This window comes from Nesoenas mayeri (assembly GCF_963082525.1).
Source record: "Nesoenas mayeri genome assembly, chromosome: 11".
Taxonomy (NCBI): domain Eukaryota; kingdom Metazoa; phylum Chordata; class Aves; order Columbiformes; family Columbidae; genus Nesoenas; species Nesoenas mayeri.
Window position 1 is genome coordinate 6916278 of NC_137563.1, and position 18173 is coordinate 6934450.

The 18173-nt window shown below is 48.3% G+C and overlaps 1 protein-coding gene across 2 annotated transcripts in view; it reads left to right on the top strand.

Annotated features, from left to right (window-relative positions):
- Positions 1-18173, top strand: part of ST8SIA2 (ST8 alpha-N-acetyl-neuraminide alpha-2,8-sialyltransferase 2) — a gene marked incomplete at both ends in the record, with an annotated part of 29975 nt that overhangs the window by 6404 nt on the left and 5398 nt on the right. The window contains 4 exons of one of the 2 annotated variants that reach the window (XM_080350885.1): positions 8595-8657; positions 10611-10739; positions 11268-11525; positions 13992-14285. In XM_080350885.1, coding sequence (XP_080207011.1) covers positions 8595-8657; positions 10611-10739; positions 11268-11525; positions 13992-14285 — 744 coding nt within the window. The remainder of the gene's footprint in view (positions 1-8594; positions 8658-10610; positions 10740-11267; positions 11526-13991; positions 14286-18173) is intronic. The other variant, XM_080350886.1, reaches the window with a different exon arrangement.

Sequence of the window (18173 nt, forward strand, 5' to 3'; positions counted from 1 at the left end):
ACCAGCACTCCTGGAGGTGACACTACAAGGCAGAAACACCATCAGCTTTTGGGATGCTCCCCTTTGCCAGGTGTTCAGCAGCTTCATCACCCTGGTCCCACTAACTCTGCTGGCCCCACTATTGACTATTCTGAGGTCCCTTGTTTGCACAACGTTGGATTCATCAAGCTGGCTGCTTGTGCACCAGGTCAGCTCTTTCCAAATTTAAGCGCTGCACTTTCTCATTGCTACTGCAAATAAAGTCCTTGTTGTTGCGTATAGAAATCCACTGGGAACATCAAAAACAAACACAAAACCAAACCAAAACAAAAAAACAGGCTGGCCATCTGCATGCTGAGCACACCATCCCTTCCCATCCAGCAGTCTCTGCGGGCAGGGCTGCTTTTAAAAGCACATGTCACAGCCACAGCGCAGATTTGAAGTGTTCTCTCAAGGCCTCCCTCAATCAAACAGCATCATAGTGGGCTCCAGGTATCGCCTGGGTGTCTGGCAGCTCCAAATTGAAGGATGATTCTTCCGTTGTGACCTGTCACCTCCCAGCCCAGGTTTTACCAGCGTCCTCAGGAATATAATTCAGCTCTCAGCCAGCGGCTACAACAGAGGACATGTTTCCCCTGTGAGGTTAAGCACCATCATGAGGCATCTCCAGCACTTTTTGAGACACCCAGAAGCACACTTGACTGTCAACCAGCAGCTGCTCAGTTGGTATTTAAACTTCTTGCTGCCACCTGGATTTCCATGGTGTAGCTCTGTGAGCCAAGGAGAGAGGAGGTCAAGCTTTGAAACCGTTACTGGCTTTTCAATATTTGGCATCTGGACATTGTAATCCGGGGACTAAGTCCTTGCAAAGGTCCTCGTACAGCTCCATTGCTGCCGAGTGCCTGTGATGGTGGGCAAATAACTCAGATTGTGGGGTACAGCTTCCATCCAGGTGCTCCCAACCCTCATTGTGTAGGCACATGGTTTTATTCTGAGGATGCTCGTACAGAAGAACATGCCAGGAGGATTTAATTTCCCAGGAGAGGTCCTCAGCATCCACGTCAATGGTGGAAGAAGAATTCACACGAGACCATGAGTATTCCAAGGGGCTGCACAGAGCACTGGGAAAAACAGACAAGAGATGGATGTGGGAGGATGAGCCTGAGGACCCACAGCCCTTCAGACACCCTATCTTTTCATGTTGCACCGCTCCCGTTTCCCAAGGTACGTGGCATCCAAGATGCTGCAGGAGCCACTGGGATTTCTGCCTTTTGGGACGCGAATGCTCGGGATGACAGAATCCGCTGCAAGACTGATGCTCTGCTATTTGTACTCCCTGATAGCTCTGCTCTGTTGGCAGGAAAAAATTATTTCAGGAAAAATATATAGTGTAGACATGTTTTTTAAGCAGTGAATCTTTTGTCTCAGCTACTTTCTAGGTCTTTGCTTGGCTCTTGATGTTTTTTCCTTCTCCCTTCCCAGAAGGGGAATTAGACACACAACCCTCAGTCCCAAGCCCCTCACTGCATCCTTTTTGCCACCTTCAATGTCTTTTTATTTGCTGGCTGTTTCATTAACACAGCCAAAGAAACTGAACCAATGCCAGGAATAAACTTGTAATGGAAGACCTGAGATGAAGGAAAGAATAAGGCCCTGCCAGTCTGCAGGATGGGAGAGGTGAAGTGCGTGACATTTGAGCCCTGCACGCACATGAGTATTTTGTCTTTGGAGCCACAGTAAAACAAGAGCGTCACGGGGTGATGGAGTCAGGCCACGCTGACGTTATGGTGAACACATGTGGATGTGAGACCTGACACTCTGCAGGCACAAGAGAGATTTTTCTGGCTCGGGGAAAGCACATGCTGGCTTGGAGACAGAACATGAAAGTCCTGGACTGTGGCTCCCTCGCGGGCAGCAATAACCATCGGGCTGCTCCGAGCATCCTTCTGCCTCTCGCAGGTCCTTCAGAGCAGGTAGCTCAAGACAGGGACAGGGGTTTGGTTACCCCAGTGCAGGCTGATCCCCAAGCAGCATCCTGGCGGCAGGCTGCCACCAGCATCCCTTATGTTCCCTCGACTCCTTTAGTCTTCGAAGCTGTGCTGTTCCTGCTAATTCTTCACTGCTTTTGTCACATAAACATTTCAGCCTAATTTGCCTATTCCCTATTAAGCAATAGGCATCTCTGTTTTGCAGACTCATGTGTCTTGATTCCTGCGTCCTCAGCGTACGCTTGCAATGATGATGCAGTGATTTGCAACCAGGCAGAAATCTCAGGGTCATACCCTGCTCTCATTTACGCGGGAGCTGATGTGGAGCCACGGTTACCACCCAACAGGTAGGGATGCTGAGCACCTCTGACCTTCCCATCTTGTTGTGGCCCCTGGGAAGGAGCCCGCAGGATGGGCGATGTGATTGGGGTTGTGGCATGGGAGGAGGTGACCAAATTAGCAAGGCTGGTTTGCATGAACATGACAGATCTACCTCTCCCTGTGGTGGGTAAGAGCAAGCACCATAAACAAGAGCAATGCCATCGGCTGACACTTTTACGTCAAGACTCCTTGGCTTGCTGGAAGATGCTACGCCACGAGCCTGGCTGCACAAACATTGCTCTTGTGGCTTGCATACTGGAGCTGCATCGGGATCCCAGATGATGCGAGGTGATTTTTCCTGAAAGCCATGATATGGGCACGCTCTCCCAAATGTGGTCGTATGACTCGATCGAAAGAATGGCACGTAGAGCAGTAAAAATAGCACCTGATATTTAGGAAGTTTTTGACACTTAGGCTGCCAAGCTGTGACAATATGAACAAGTGAGATTTTAAACACATCGAAGTGCAATTTCAAACATCTCATCAAGATGTATTACAGGATCTTTCATCCTAGCACACAAACGCTTTAGAAATGTCTTCCAAACTAATCCCTACAGAGGGAACCTTGGGAAAGTGCAGGTATGCAGGTCTACCCAGTGGCCACCACTTCTCTTAATGGCCATCTCCTCCACATCCTGGGATGAAAACCTCAAAAGCAACTGGTGAAATGTCACAGGGAATGATCTGCAAGTGTCAGATATCCTGGCTCATCCCGGCGTGTTATGAAATGTGGTACAGGGAGGCAAGATAAGGAATGGGCTGGTGAGAGCTGTGTTTCTGCATGACGGAAGACCAGTGTTAGGGAGGGTGCATGATGTTGTGTTCAAGAACCTGATCTTTAGGGTCAAAAATGCATCTCTAATTACATCGCTTCTAACCTGACCTTGGCTTTTGTTTAATTTAAGTACATGTCAGGCTAGCCAGCAGTGATGCCTTTCTGTATTTTGTCTCTTCTGTGATAACAGAGCATTTTATGGATATGGGTGGGCTTTGACCTAAACCCCGCAGAAACCACTTGAGTGTCTAGTGAGAAGCTCAGGACTTGCCGATGAATTTGCCCTTCTGCCATCTTTTTAGTGACATCCTGATGTGCAGATGGAGACCAGGGTGCGGTCCCTGGGTAATCCCGGTTTCCAGCCTCTGGGCTCGGTTCCTGCTCAGTTTGGGCTCCCGGGACACCCTGTGGGACAGGCCTGACAGGTTGGTGCTCAGAAACCAATTATTTTTCTTTCTTAGATAACTTGGAAATGTGGCAGTTTTTCCCCAGAAAGCCCTGGAGTCACGTTTGCTGCTCTGCTGGTCTCAATGCAAACCCTGAATTTCAGGGAAGAGGAAGGAGGGTTGAGCGCTGTCTCCTGATCCACATTTCACGGCACTGGCTTGAGCGAATCCTGCCCCGTCTCTGAGGAGTCGGGGAGCACAAGGCTGAGCTTAATGACTGTGCTGCTCTTAGTCAGCAGAATTAATTCACTCACTTAACAGGGCAGTCAGTGCATCCAAGCCCATCTCTAACAAGGCAGCATGCAGATGCCAGCTAGTCCCTGACCTTGCTAGGTCTGGCTTGTCCCCATGAGTGCACACAGGATTATAGATCACTGTGAGCATCAGCAGGAACAAAATCTGTACCTCGTTTGGGAGGAGGAGGTTGATGTGCATGTTTGTATTTCATTTTCTGTGGCTCAGCAGTGTATCCCTTTTACCCAAAATTCTCAGTTACAGTGACTGGATCCACCTCAGCATCCTGCAGAGGGTCTGTGAGCACTCTGATCCATGTTCCCTCCCTGCCTTGGGGGCTACCCATGGGTTGGGAGGGCAGTGATTTTGGGAGGATAGTCCCTGACCCAGCCTGGCATCACACTTGTGTGCTCTTCAGATAGAAAATACCAATTCTGGTCTTGAGGACAACATCAGAGCAACCCTTAAAAGCAAAGTAAATATGGCTGCAAGTATTTTTATTTTTTAAATAGATATAGACTGCCTTATTGGTACAGCCTGCAGCCATTCAGGAGACCAATGGCTGCATGTGCTTTTCAGGCCAGTAAGACCTTTTGAGATCAATTCCCATGTTTCTCTGGGTGATGTGTCCTACCCCTTCACACAGCAAGAGCCGTGCTCACCCGCAGCAAGTGAAAAGCAGCGTTTTTCGGAGGATGGATCCGCTGTAAGCCCATAGTGCCTGCTACTGTCCTGGCTTGGGGGACTGTCATTTTTGGTGTTATGGGCCACGCCACTTCACCTCTGCTATCCCAGCCATAAAACAAAGATGATAAAATACGTCTAATGCAAAAGCAGGTTGTGAAAACTTAATTAGTAGGTGTTAATCATTTGAACTCCTCAGATAACAGTTGTAGCACTCTGAACTCTCTGAGGAGTTCAGATGAATAAATTCTGTTTAACAATCCCCCAAAGGGTTATGGAGATGTTCTTATCTCTCTTTTATGTGAAGGTGGGAGAAGAGATGGACTTGGGTTGTCAAAGGTCAGGAAGAAGCAGAGGTTTTGTTTCACCAGAAATGGACTCCACAGATGTGGCTAAATGGGTGGTTTGGTACAGCTGAAATTTCTGACGCATTCATTCTCCTCGTACCCACTTCCCATGTGTATTCTCTGCCACAGAGACTGGGGGGAAAGGAGGAATCAGAGGTGGGCATTGTAAAACATCCATGGAAAACCCATTTTTGAATTTGAGAATACGGATGCGTAAAGCTGGCTTTTAGAGATCCGCTCGCCCAAAGAGTCTGTGTGACCTACTTGTTCGGTCAAAGCAGCTTTGATTTCACGTATCGAAATTGCTCGAAGCAAGACCGAACTGTACCTAGCAACAATTAAGAGAATCATTTAAGAAGTGGGAAACAATGAAAAATAAAGCAAAACCCCTAAACAGCCCATTCATAGAGGGTGAATAGGAAAGTCTTCGCATTCCTGATTTGTCAGTAATTATTAATCCAAGAAAATTTGGACCTGAACCGTAATTTTTTATTCTCTGATATATGAATCAGTGTCACTTTACATCTGAGCACAGAATGTTTTGACCTATATAATAACTTAGATAGTAGAAATTCAGCTTGAAAATCTCAAAGCAAAAATGAGAAAGGATGGCATAAGCCAGTCATTTGGCATTAGCACATATAGATGCGACTTATCACTGGAAAACATCCCAACAGAAGTCAAAAGAGGAGCATTTTGTAAATAATAGGATTAGGAAGCAGGTTGGTACTTTGTGGAGCTGGCTATACAATGAAACTGATAACAACTAGATTAATAAGGCAATTCAATCTCAACATGATGTAGTGCTAGAAAGCTTTTCAAAATCAATGCCTAACTGTACAACTTTAATCGAGGTTGGTCTTTGCCTTTTGAAGCCAAGAGATTTGAAACTCCAGGTCAGCAAGGTATAATAAAATGGGCTGACATTATTTTTTAACATGTGCCTCTTAATTAGTTCCTTCCCTTTCTTAATGTTTTCCTCTTCCCAGGTGGGGGAAGTGAAGCAGTGCAGCGATATTGCCTTGTTTGTGTTGATAATGTGGTATGGCAGACCTTGGAAAATACCAAGTTTGGCTAAAATCTGGGTTTTCTGAGCATCTGGTTTGCTGGGCTGGTACCCAGCTGTGGGCTGAGCCGAGCAGGGGGGCTGGACAGGGCAATACACCCCATGGAATCATATTCACAGCACATGTTGTCTTCGACTGTACAAAGGAAGGTTGTAGAGAAGGTGCCTAAAAGTTGCAGTGACACAAAGGGCCAAAATGCCGATGGTTTTGAAGCCACAGGAGTATTGTAGGATTCATTAAACCAACTGAGACCTTCAGCCAAGTTTCATGTCCCAGCTTCAGGCAATCTCTGTGTCTTGGAGAGAGAAACCAAGCCTGGTCCAGGGAGTAGGGTCTGCCAGCATCTCAGGTGCCCACCAAGAGCGTCTTGGATGCTGCTGGGCCAAATGCTGCCCTGCAGCAGTGGCTGTGGCCAGCAAAGCACAGTGGCATGGAGCGAGGCATGGGAAGATGACGAGCAGAGTCTTGCTTGCTCCTCCACTGATGAGCCACCTCCTCTGTGCTCATATATGACAGCAGAACACTTTGTGCTCTGTTTGCATTACAATATTTTGCAAACTTTTGCTTCTCACAGTGCGTAGGGGAGAATGAATAACCCCTGAAAGAAGCCTTGAGGGGCTGCCCAGCAGGGGATCTGGACAGATAAACTCCTTGTGCATCCCTGCACACTGTGAGCTGGGAGATGTGCTTTCAACTTGCCTTCCTCACGTCCAGCATCTCCAGCCCTGATGTTTGCCTTAATTTCAGGAGGAGACATGCACAGACCTGTCGCTGAGGGCATGTAAAACTAGATTGGATAAATGCATTTGAATAATATGTTGTGATGCTTCGAATCAGTCCTGCTGTAGCTGCAAAACATGGATGAGCTGAGCGCTAACAGGTCTTCTCCACTTCCTAATATCTCTGATTTTTTTTTTTCCCCCTTTTGCAGAGATTGTGAACCAGCACTTATTCAGGGAGCAGCATTTCTTTTTCTAAGCCCTTAATCCAGTCCCTATATCTGTCTTACAGCAAGTGTGAAGGAGTGTGAATCCCATTTGGAAGGCTCCTTCAGAGGAGACGTCTCGGCAAGGATGCGTGGTTTGCACGCTAATCCAGCCTGCTCCCACACCCCGCCGTGAACCCCATTAAAGCAGAGGCTTGTTAAATGCCAGTAGGCTCTAAGAATAAGCTAGTCCTGCTGTTCTCTTGATGCACCAAAAAATGAAAAAGCTTGCTGACTCTCAGGTTTGTCAGAGGAGAGTGTCGGAGCAAGAATCGCTCTGACTTGGCCGTGGATGGTCTCCAGCAGGAGGGAGGGATGGGACAACCGTCATGGCATTTCCCAGGGTTTGATGTTAGGCAGTGCTGAGAGCTGTGCTCAGCCTAACGAAGGGATTTACATCACATCACACAAGTCTGAATATCTTTTTTGATGGCACCAAACAGTCACGCACTCTATTTCTTGTTCATTTATGTCTAATGCATTTGGGGTTTTTTCAGGGCTGGCAGAAATACGTGCTCCTGAGATACATTTTTCATTAAGGTGTTTATTTCTAAGTGACAATATTTCTGCTGAAAGAGGATTTGGTTCTCTTTGTGAGCGTGTTCATTTGGATCTCTGTGCAATGGAAACACTAAAACAGAGGAATGAATGCGTGTGTTTGACAGGGAGCCCAACTCCCACTAAGCGTCACAAAATGGGCAACTGGTTCTTTGTGACCCTTTTGAAAATAGCAGCCTAAAGCAAGAAGGAGCTCTGCGGCCAACTAGATGCACGCCGATACTTGTGTGTATTTATGTTTAACTGAGGATTGACAGGTCATACGAGTGCCATTGGTTTCTGAAGAGGCTTGGTCCCACCTGTTCTTCATTATAGCATCGATCTAGCACTTGGTGCTGAAAACTTTGGCTCTTCATTCCCACAGGTCTCGCTCAGGCAGGTCTGGCACCCATCCTTGTGCAGTGGTGTCAGGCCATGGGAGTGACAAGGAGTGACTTGAGGTCTCAGCACCAGCATGCGAGTGACTGTGCTGTGTTGGCTTCGTGGCATCATGGGCTTCAGGGCATTCATGGGATCGGAGCGGGCTGGAAGGGGGCCCTGAGTCTGGCCTGGGACTCTGGGAGCCGGGAGGAGCTGCACTGTGAGGATGAGGTCTCCACAAGTAGCCCAGGAGGCTGGTGGCTCGGTTTGGATAAAACAGACATGTTGGGTGGTCTGAACTGAAAGGCCAAGATGAAGACAGTGGTGGGAATCCTGACCAGATCATTCAGCTCTGTCCCCACCTGAGAAGGACACGGAGGTCCCTCGGCAACCTGGAGATGGAGGAGACCTTCTCTGTGCACTGCTGACACCTGACTCATGAAAATCAAAGCAGAGATGTATTTAATGCAACCTGTAGGCTGCGTGCTGCTTTGATGACAGAGACCAGATGTCTTTGATGGCTGGTTAGATGCGCAGGTATTATTAATTGGGTTGGTTAGGAGCTTTTTTTGCCAGAATGATTTTTACGGTCGCGGTAGGGCAGCAATGACAATGGATGTGAAAAGCCCTTGACAGACACCAGGATATCTCCCTTCTGGACGGGCTGGGATGCGAATGGTGCAGCGGTGTCTCCATTCGGAGCCCTTCAGAGCAGGATCTCTTGACTGTTGAACAATGCTTGGCAAAGAGGAGCTGGGTTTATAAATAATGCATTTCCTTTGTCTTGCAGGAGTTCTGGAGGCAGAGGTACAATCAGATCAGCTGTGAACAGCTTACATAGCAAATCTAATAGGTTTGTAAATTAGATTTTGTGTTCATTTGTTTTTGCTGTAAGGCAGCTATTAATCTGCTTCTCCTCTTCGCTGGATAGTGCTGTTCTTATTTAGCAAATGTATCTGTTTCTTTTCAGTTCTGCTTTGCATTTTCTTAATCGTTTCTCCCCCTTCTTCCCCCAGCACAGTGCAATAATCATTTGCAAATAACCAAGGATCTGCAAGTTGCGGTGATTGAGAGAATGAGAGAGAGTTACTTATTGTGAAAATAAGTCAGTGATAGAGTTGCCACTTTCATAGTTTTAGTATGTGCTATTATAAGAGCGATCGCTGTCTTTGACATCAGAATTTCATTCAGTTTTTGTCAGAATGCACTTCAGTAATGTTGCTCCATTGCAGTCATTTTGTGGCATCACAGCTTCATTCAGTGTCTCTCCGTTATTTTTACAATAATTTCATGTCAGCCCACCATTACCAAGTGACACAGTTGCAAAGCTAGAAAGGAAGAATGATGTCATCCTGTGATGTCATCGCAAATGATCAAAACACAGAAAATGGCCAAAATAAACAAAAATCTTAGTAATTCCCAAGGTTTCTTTGCCCTATTCCTGTTATGATTTTTGACCCCTCATAAGTAAGCTTTGCAAGACATGAGGTGATATGGCAAAATGCAAGATGCAGACAAATCCAGAGGTCTTGCCTGGCAGCCTTTGGAGGGTTACTGTACACATACACACAAGGACTCTGACAGCCAGCATTTTTAAACATATTTCCTTGCCTTTCTGAAACACTACCTAGTGTGCACCACAGTGTGTCCTGAGCGCCTTCCCTGGGCTGGACATGTGCTGCTGGGAGCTGGATGTTGCCCATGAGCCTGGGCCACCAGCTCTGCCCCATCTCTCGCTTTTCTCCCTCCTTGGGTTTTACATGCTTTTTATAAATGTATTTATTTACAAACCATTTCCCAGCTGGAAAAAAAACCCTTTGCACTGAATGGGGAGATTCCCTTTAGCTGATAGCGAGTGCTTCGGCTGTGTATTTTTCAGAGTGCTCTGAAGTGTGAAGGTTTTTTCGGGGCTGCAGACACACGCGCAGCTTCTTGATGAGATACTTGGGTATTCTCTTTGGAGGGCGGCTGGCTGGAATCAAATATTCAGAGGCTCCCTTAATTCATGCCATTTGATGTAAATGGCACTGAAGTGCTGGGGCTGATTTGCTGCTTAGTGCAGGGATTAAAAGCTGGGGTCTCCCAGTGATCACTTCCAAACCACAGCATCTAGCTGTTGCCTGTCCCCGTGCTTATTTCTGGGTCTGGAGCAGCTGATATGGATGCTGACATCCTTGTGCTCTCTTCTAAAATGGGAAAAAAGTTATCAGTGAGCCAGCCTCCCCTGTTTGGTACGGGATGCTCGTAGCCCGATGTCACAAGCAGCACCCAGCAGCTCAGATAAATCGGTTTCTCCTTTGGCTGAAGTGAAGTTTGCATTTCTCTGATGAGGATTTTAACTCGCTGCAGGAGCTGAGCTGGCTCCACTTTGGGCTGCTCGTGTGTGAGGCAGCAGGTCAGCAGCCTTGGCTGCCCATGTAGGACACGTCTCAGTGAATTTTTGGGGCTCCCCGGGGCTCTGGGGGGTCTTGTCTGTGAGTCTGTCTTTACAGAGTCTCATTGTGTTTTTGTGTGCATGCATTTCAACAGCTAGATGTGTAAGATTATGCTTTCTGTAGAGCTGTGCCTGGCTGTAAGTCTGTGTTCGTGTAAGCGAGCAGGTATTTAAGGATTTGTGTCTGTCTGCTTGAGTGTGGCAGAATACAAACAGGCTTTCAGTTCTTGTTTAACTAATAACTACAATTTTGCTTTTCTGATGAAGTTTGAATTCCAGCAGCCAGAGCCGAAGACAGTGATTAGAAGTGCCATTGGGATGCTAACGAATCCTGTCTCTCTCTCTCTCTCGCCCTGTCTTTCTTTTCTCTAGAGCTGAAATAGTAATAAATGACTCTTCGTCTCCAGCTGTTGTTGACAGAAGTAATGAAAGCATTAAGCACAACATTAAACCAGCCTCATCCAAATGGAGACACAACCAGACACTCTCTTTGAAGATCAGGTACTGGTAATTACCTATAGGACAAGAGACAGATTTGGTCCTCTCCAGTGCAAGCTGGCAAATTGCCTCTGTATATCATCTAAAGAAGTCGAGAAAGAAATAAAAGGCTTATCTCCTGCTGAGCTAGGCTTCATATCTGTAAGCGATCACTTGGAAATGAATTCCTGGCTGAACCAGCTGGCCTTGCAACGACAAAACAAGGAGTATTTGAGCCCTCATTTTCCTGGCCAAGTGCAACTGGTGTGCACTGGTGATGGGTCCTGGAGCGGGGAAGGAGCTTCTACCCAGGGTAGATGCAGGGACCCCCCAGTAATGGTGGGCTGGCCATGCTAGTCTGCCCCAGGAAGGGATGGGTGAAGAAGGAGCAGGCATTATGGACACGTCTGTTTGAAAGTTGTTCCTGGAGAGCATCAGTTGGCTGGGACTGTCCAAAGAGCAAGAGCAGGCAGGAAGCAAGGGTTGTCTTATGTATGACCCACATTATCTCTGTACCTCACCTAATGGGGCTGTTTTCTTCCCTGTCCTCAGGAAACAGATCCTGAAGTTCCTGGATGCAGAGAAGGACATTTCAGTGCTGAAGGGGACGCTGAAGCCAGGGGACATCATCCACTACGTCTTTGACAGGGACAGCACCATGAACGTGTCGCAGAACCTGTACGAGCTGCTGCCCCGCACCTCGCCCCTCAAGGGCAAGCAGTTCCCCACCTGCGCCATCGTGGGCAACTCGGGGGTCCTGCTCAGCAGCGGCTGCGGCCCTGAGATCGATGCCCACAGCTTTGTCATAAGGTAAGGGATGGGGAGGTTTGGAGAGATGGAAAGTAGCTGGAATCCCAGTCCATGTGGTGCAGCCTTGCAGCCCTATGTGCACGCATAGAGTTCACCAATGCGGACTCTTCTGCCAACCACCAAGTCCTCGTAAATGCACCTTGTGTGTTCTCACAGTGTGCTGTTAAACCTCCCAGGGCACCGTTAACCCCCAGCACTCCCAGATCCAAGCACTCCCTGCTCTTTTCCCACGTATGTACCCTCTTGTAAATAAAGCCAGTCCTGGACTTCCCCACGGACACAAGCTCAATCCGTTCCCAAGTCATAGAATCATAGAATGTCCTGAGTTGGAAGGGACCCACAAGGATCATTGAGTCCTACGCCTGTCCTGCATAGGACAACCCCAAAACTCACATTGTGTGTCTGAGGCTGTTGTCCAGTTGCTTTTTGAACACTGTCAGGCTTGGGGCCATGACTGCCTCCCTGGGAAGCCTGTTCCAGTGCTCCACCACTCTCTGGGTGAAGAACATTTTCCTAATATCCAATCTAAACCTCCCGTGGCACACCTTCCTGCCATTCCCTCGGGTCCTGTCACTGGTCTCAAGCACCAGGTGTGCCACACCGTGCCCTGGCACCAAACTTGTGCACGACAGGGTCTGGTGCTCCCCTGTAACCACTCCGTCCCTAGCACCATTGTTACCACAGATGAACTGGCCCATGGACCTGCAGCAGCAAATTCTGACCCACAACGAATTTGCTGTAGAAGATGCTTGAAGTGGAGAGGAGGAGCACATCTGCCCTGCCATCCCCAGCACCCGTTAGCTGAGGGGTTGTAGGTATCTGCCAGTGATTTATGTATGTGCAGACATTTTCTTTCTGGCGAGTCTATTATGAAGACAGGCCAATCCATCAGCAGCTCACAGAGGCAGTCCCCGGTGTGATGTGGGAATGAGGATAATGCCCCCACTCAAGCCCAGCTGCTCTATCCATGGGGGATGGGGCATTATCATTTGCATCCTTATGTGTAACCAGAGTGAGCAAAGGGAAAAATTTCTTATTGCATTTCTGGCAAAGTTTAAGGAGGCACTTTCATGTCAGGCAGCAAAGTTACAGGAAAAAAGCTTTTCTGGGTGTAAGAATTGGGATTTTGAGTGACTTCTCCCCAGCCATGTGCACTAGTGCAGATCTGGGCATGGATGTGCTCTTCCCACTGTAGGTTATCTGAGCCACCACTTGAACTGCATCTTCCTGAGGAAGGTTTGCTTCATCCAGGCAGCTTTTTAATTGGAGTTGGCAATGACTGCAGGTGGGCTCTGTGTCCAGGATACAGCTTTGCCCTTCAGATCCAATGTTTATTTTCAGTGAATGGATCAAAAGGCTTCTATCTGCCAGTAGCTGCATTTTCTTTATCCCATTCCCTTAGTCTCCTCATCTGTAAAGCAGGGAAAACAGTAGCAATGGCTGATTATTGAGGCAGATGGTTAGGATTCAATTCCTGCTAGTTAAATACTGTGACTTTCCTGCTTGTTAAATACTGTAAGTTCACTGTAAAACACTGCAGGAGAGCACGCAGTGTGCGAACACACGGGTACCCTCTGGTTTTCACCGCACTGAGTGCGCATCTCTCTGCATCGCCCTGGCAGCGGGTTTCCAGTGCCATTTTCCCAGCGCCACGTGCATGGTACGGCCATGGCTTGAGGGCTGCGTATCCCCCCTCGAGGAGCTGTAACAAACCACCATATAATGAGGGTGGTTTGCTGCCAGTTTATCCCGCAGCCTTCATCCCTGGCGTGGCAAAGGAGCTCATGGCAGAGAGCTCCCGGGGGACCACGTGAGCCTGTATCCACATCCACAGCCTGAGACACCAATTAATACTAGAGAAATAGATGTTTTTTGAAGGTCACAGACTCCAGACAGCCAAACCCTACGGAGATCATATTCTGGCATCCACCTCCCGCTGGTGTCATCATCACTGCTGATGTCACCCGGTCTGTGTTAGCAGAGACTCACCAGGAGGAGAAAAGGGACTTGGGATAATATCACCCCAGCAAGGCTAGAATCGAGGCAAGAGCTTTCCTTGCGTGGGAAAGGCCGTTACATTTCAAATCTGCCATGGCAGCAAAGATGGGAGGTTTGTTGCTACGTGTTATTTTTGAACCACACCAGAAGAGATACCGATCCCTACAAACCCACCCACCAGACACCAAAGTTATGTCCGTTATTAGCGTTGCCCCAGAGTAATATGCATGCGCTTGTCAGCATGTTGAGGAATGATGGCCTTAAATTCGGATGGTTCATCATTACCAGGTCAGAGCCACTCTAATTTATTGCAGAGACTCATACTCCCTCTTCCTTCTCTTCCCAAAAATGAGGGTGAATGGGCACATCTGTCACTGGCTCTGGCTTTTGGCATCAAACACCCCTCACATTCGTCACTGCCCTCTCTTATGTCCTTTTTAAAGGGCTGTTCGGTGTTTCCCCTCACAGGTGCAATCTGGCCCCTGTCCAGGAGTACTCACAGGATGTGGGCTTGAAGACAGACCTGGTGACTATGAACCCCTCAGTCATCCAACGGGCCTTCGAGGACCTGGTGAACGAGACGTGGAGGGAGAAGCTGCTCCAACGCCTCCACAGCCTCAACGGCAGCATCCTCTGGATCCCGGCGTTCATGGCCAAGGGCGGCAAGGAGCGAGTGGAGTGGGTGAACGAGCTCATCCTGAAGCACCACATCAACGTCAGGACTGCCTACCCCTCGCTGCGCCTGCTGCACGCTGTCCGAGGGTGAGAATGTTGCTGGTGTGCTGGGAGCCAGGATTTCGTGAGTCTCCTGAGTTGGAGAGCGATGGATGGGTTTGTGCTGGAGGCGTGAGCTTTTTCTTTCTGCTGACCATGAGGACTCCAGAAGTGGTGGCTGGTCCCTAGATGAGAACTGGAGACCACCTCAGAAGCAGGGGCTCCCCACTCTGTTCTTTGAGCTCTTTAACCATGTGATATAGCAAGCCTGAGCCTTCCAGTGCTTTCCTGTCTGTAAGCCTGTGTGTCACCGTAACTCCCAACCTGTGGTTAGAGTTGGGAGAAACGTCTGTGTGATGAGCTACCAGTGAGGTTTGTCACCTTGTGCTTGAGTGACACATGCAAGTCTAACACAGCTCTGTAGGTCAAGAAACTTGTGGTACCCTGAACGGGCTCGACGGTGGCAGAGGACCAGGGTTGTTCATGTGTAGCCCGTAAGCTCCTGTGATGGTACTAGTTGCATTGCTCACTTAATTGACCAGCCAAGACAAGGGGAGGACTGACATGGTCTGGTCTTACTGATCAGATAAATAGCACTAGATGGTGGTGAATGGTCTTACTGGGAGAGAAGGAAAAGGTCTTTCTGCTCTCTCATTCCAACTTCAGGTGTGTGGGAGACACAGGTGTGGTGGGGATGGGGGGTTATAAAAGAAAGAGATCTCTGGGGGTGAGACTTCCCTGTAAATAGGTTGGGGCTCTTGGTTTCTTGCTTTATTTCTATAGGGAGAGTCATCATTCATTTAGGGAGTTTAGGCTGGTGGTGGCTTACGCTGGAGATGGCTTAGTGGCAATAGTTGTCAGGGGAAAAGTAGTTGGAGGGGAAAAAAAAAACCACACAAAACACATAACCCAAATTCTGAGCTATTTCTAGCTGTAATTGACTTACTTTCATCTGTCAAAATAGAATTAAGCTCCTGTAATAAGCCCTTTAAATCAACAGGCTGCTAATCCTGTGCTGGCAACCATTCCTGGTGCCAGAAACTTCCCGTGGGAAGCTTTGCAGGGGGATTGGCAAAGGCTGGGCATCGCTTTCCCGCGGGAGAGGAGGAGGATGCCTCGATAAGCTCTGCTGCTGAGCTTATCTTCCAACTCAGGGAACCTTCCTGGCCCTCCCGTGCTGCAGCCCTGTGGTCCAGCAGTGCTGGCTGGAGCTCTGGTTGTGCCTGAGCATCTTCCACAGAGCAGGTCCTGCTTGGCCGAGGGGGATGTAGGGATTTTGGGACAAGGCTGTGGGTTCAGCGCTGTCTCTCGGTGCATGGAGCAATGCACCCTCTCCCCTGTGGGTCAGAGCAGTGTCTTCCTTTTGCACGTGTTAGTGTCCTGTGGGTTTTAATGGGGTCCTGTGCAAGGCGCAGGGATTTGGGCTTCTGAAAACCTCCCAGGGCTCAGAGGGATGCAGCTAGTCAGACCAGTGAGAGAGTGAAGTGTCCACTGTTGGTGGGTGTCTGGGATGGATGTGGTACCAGCACGTGGTGGGCTGTGACTGATGCTGAAGATGAGCTCTAAGTACCCGGTCTGAGCTACCGCCGAGACCTCGGCTTGTGCTTTGGGCTGGCCACTGTGCTGTGGGGCAATGGACAAAGGTGGATCATAGCTGCACGGAGGCAGCACTAATTCAATTACAACTGCGGAAGCCAGGCTGATCTTCATCAGGGGTTGCCCTCTAAGCCAAAGGAGCTGCTGCCTGACCTGCCCTCCTGGCTCTTACACTTAGCAGCAGGAAAACCAGGATGCCTACTAATTAACGATTAATGTAATTAAAACTGCAGCCCCTTCAGAGAGCCAGAACTGATGGGAGCACTCCAGCACCTGTCCAGTCTGGCCAAGGAGCCAGAGACCACCCAGGGCTGGGCTCCAAAGGGCTGTGCTCTTCTGGGTGAAGGCTAAAGCCAACGTTAACCCCTTCCTCAGTGGGAAAGGGTTTGGACTCAGGGGTGAATTTAAGAGTCATTTGGACAGTATTGAACACACTGGCCACAGCTGAGGAGCAGGGTGGGCTGATGCTCTTGGTGCTATATAGGAAGTCTCTCAGGTACCTATAGGGTTGTCTTGATCATCTGCTGAGGGCAATTCATGTGATGTAGTTTGGGATGAGGAAGGAGTCTTTCATCAGGTCATACTGACCATAATCACTAGAAGTTTACTTATTCGTAGTCCATGATACTGTCTAATTTCTATGATCATATACTTTTACTTGATGAGCTCCTTGCTCTTACAGGAATATAGTCACCAGTGACTTTCTCCAGCTCTCTCTGAGGATCATAGGGGTTCATAGCACTACGCTTCTCTTTGATGGATCTGAGATTTGTGACACAAATACATTTTGTGGCATGTAGCATGCAGCAGAGAATCGGTAATCCACAAAGCCCCACATAGCACCCCGCTGTGCTACAGTGGCTGCAGGTGCAGAGATGTCCCGTCTTGTTCACTGGTTAAAACCACCCTTTATAATCTATCCTGAGTTCATTTGGAAATCACAAAGAAATGGGGGAAGTCTTTTAGCCAAGACACTCTTTTATATGTATTTTTTTTTCAAGAAATAGCACTTTCTACAAAGACCAATGTTATCTTAGCCAACTTCAATTCAGTTACAAAAGCTTCGCCTTTTCTTCCTTCACTTTCAGTGAAATACATTTGTAATTCTTGACTCCTCCTTGAACCAGGGTATTTATTGTCCTGCTCTGCTTTTCCCCAGACAAGAATGCATTTCAGTGGCAATCAAGCATTTTTTCCTATAATTTTCAGTGCATTTGGGGCATCTGTAGACTGCGCGTTGCCAAGATAAGTAAAAAACATTTGATTTTGTTGCCCTTAACAACATCATTTGAGACATCACCTTCCTAGCTGTGAGGGTGCCTTAATTTTTTGCTGATAGCTTTTTGTGTTGGTGATTCTGGATAATCTGTGCAATAGGATGGACGCTCGTCTTACATGGTTGAACTGCCCATCTTCATGCCAGGAGCGGAGAGAACCACCAGCATTTTGATGGAGGAGCTCAGAGGAAGCCCAGTCGCTACCTGAGGCTGAGGAGGAAAGTTGTGCCATGGCAGGGAGCCAGCGCATGGGGACGGGGACGCTGCCATGTGTTTTGGGGGCGCATGACTCACTTTGCAGAGATTCTATAAAATGCCTCCTGAGCAATTCATCTGGCAAGTGCAGTACTCGTCTCCTGGCTGGGAAGCAAGCAAGCCCCTGATAAGTCGTCTGCTAGTGTCTCCAAAAAGCCTTGTAATCCCTATTGCCAAGCGGCTTTTGTCGGAGAAGTAACATGAAATGCAGGAAGCAAGGGAAAATAATTGTGTCTGGAGGTTTGACTGTCACTCTTTGTGGAGAATTCATGGACACGTTTCAGTTTGCCTTGCATAATCTAGTCTAGTGTTTCTCACTGTGTCCATCACAAGGGTCTCTTAGCAGCAACCGATTCTAATCCCATAAGATTTTAAGAGCTTCTTGAAAGAAAATAAAAAATCAATAAGTCTTCCAGCTCCTTGGCTAGGTCTCCCATTAGGTTTAACATCCAAATAGCCATGACAGGTCCCATGTGCTCTTCACAACCGTAATCGCTTTGCTCGGGGTCTGTAGCTTGCATAGTGCAGCTCTACCATGTATCCTCAGAAGTGCAACCTGGTGGGGCACAAGTTGGATTCATCTTTGCCTCTCAGGGTCCTCACACCCAAACAATATCTAAGCCTTTGCTGTTTTTCAGGGCAATGCTGCTCAGAGGCTGCCTCTCCCATCCATGAGCCGTAGTGGAAACCCTCCCCTGGTCCCTCCTCACCTGGTGTCCTGATTGTGCCACATCCTTTCCATCAGCCTTGCCTTGCTTGTAGCCATGCAGGACAAATGGGTACAGGTTATTCTCCTAACCTGCTGCTT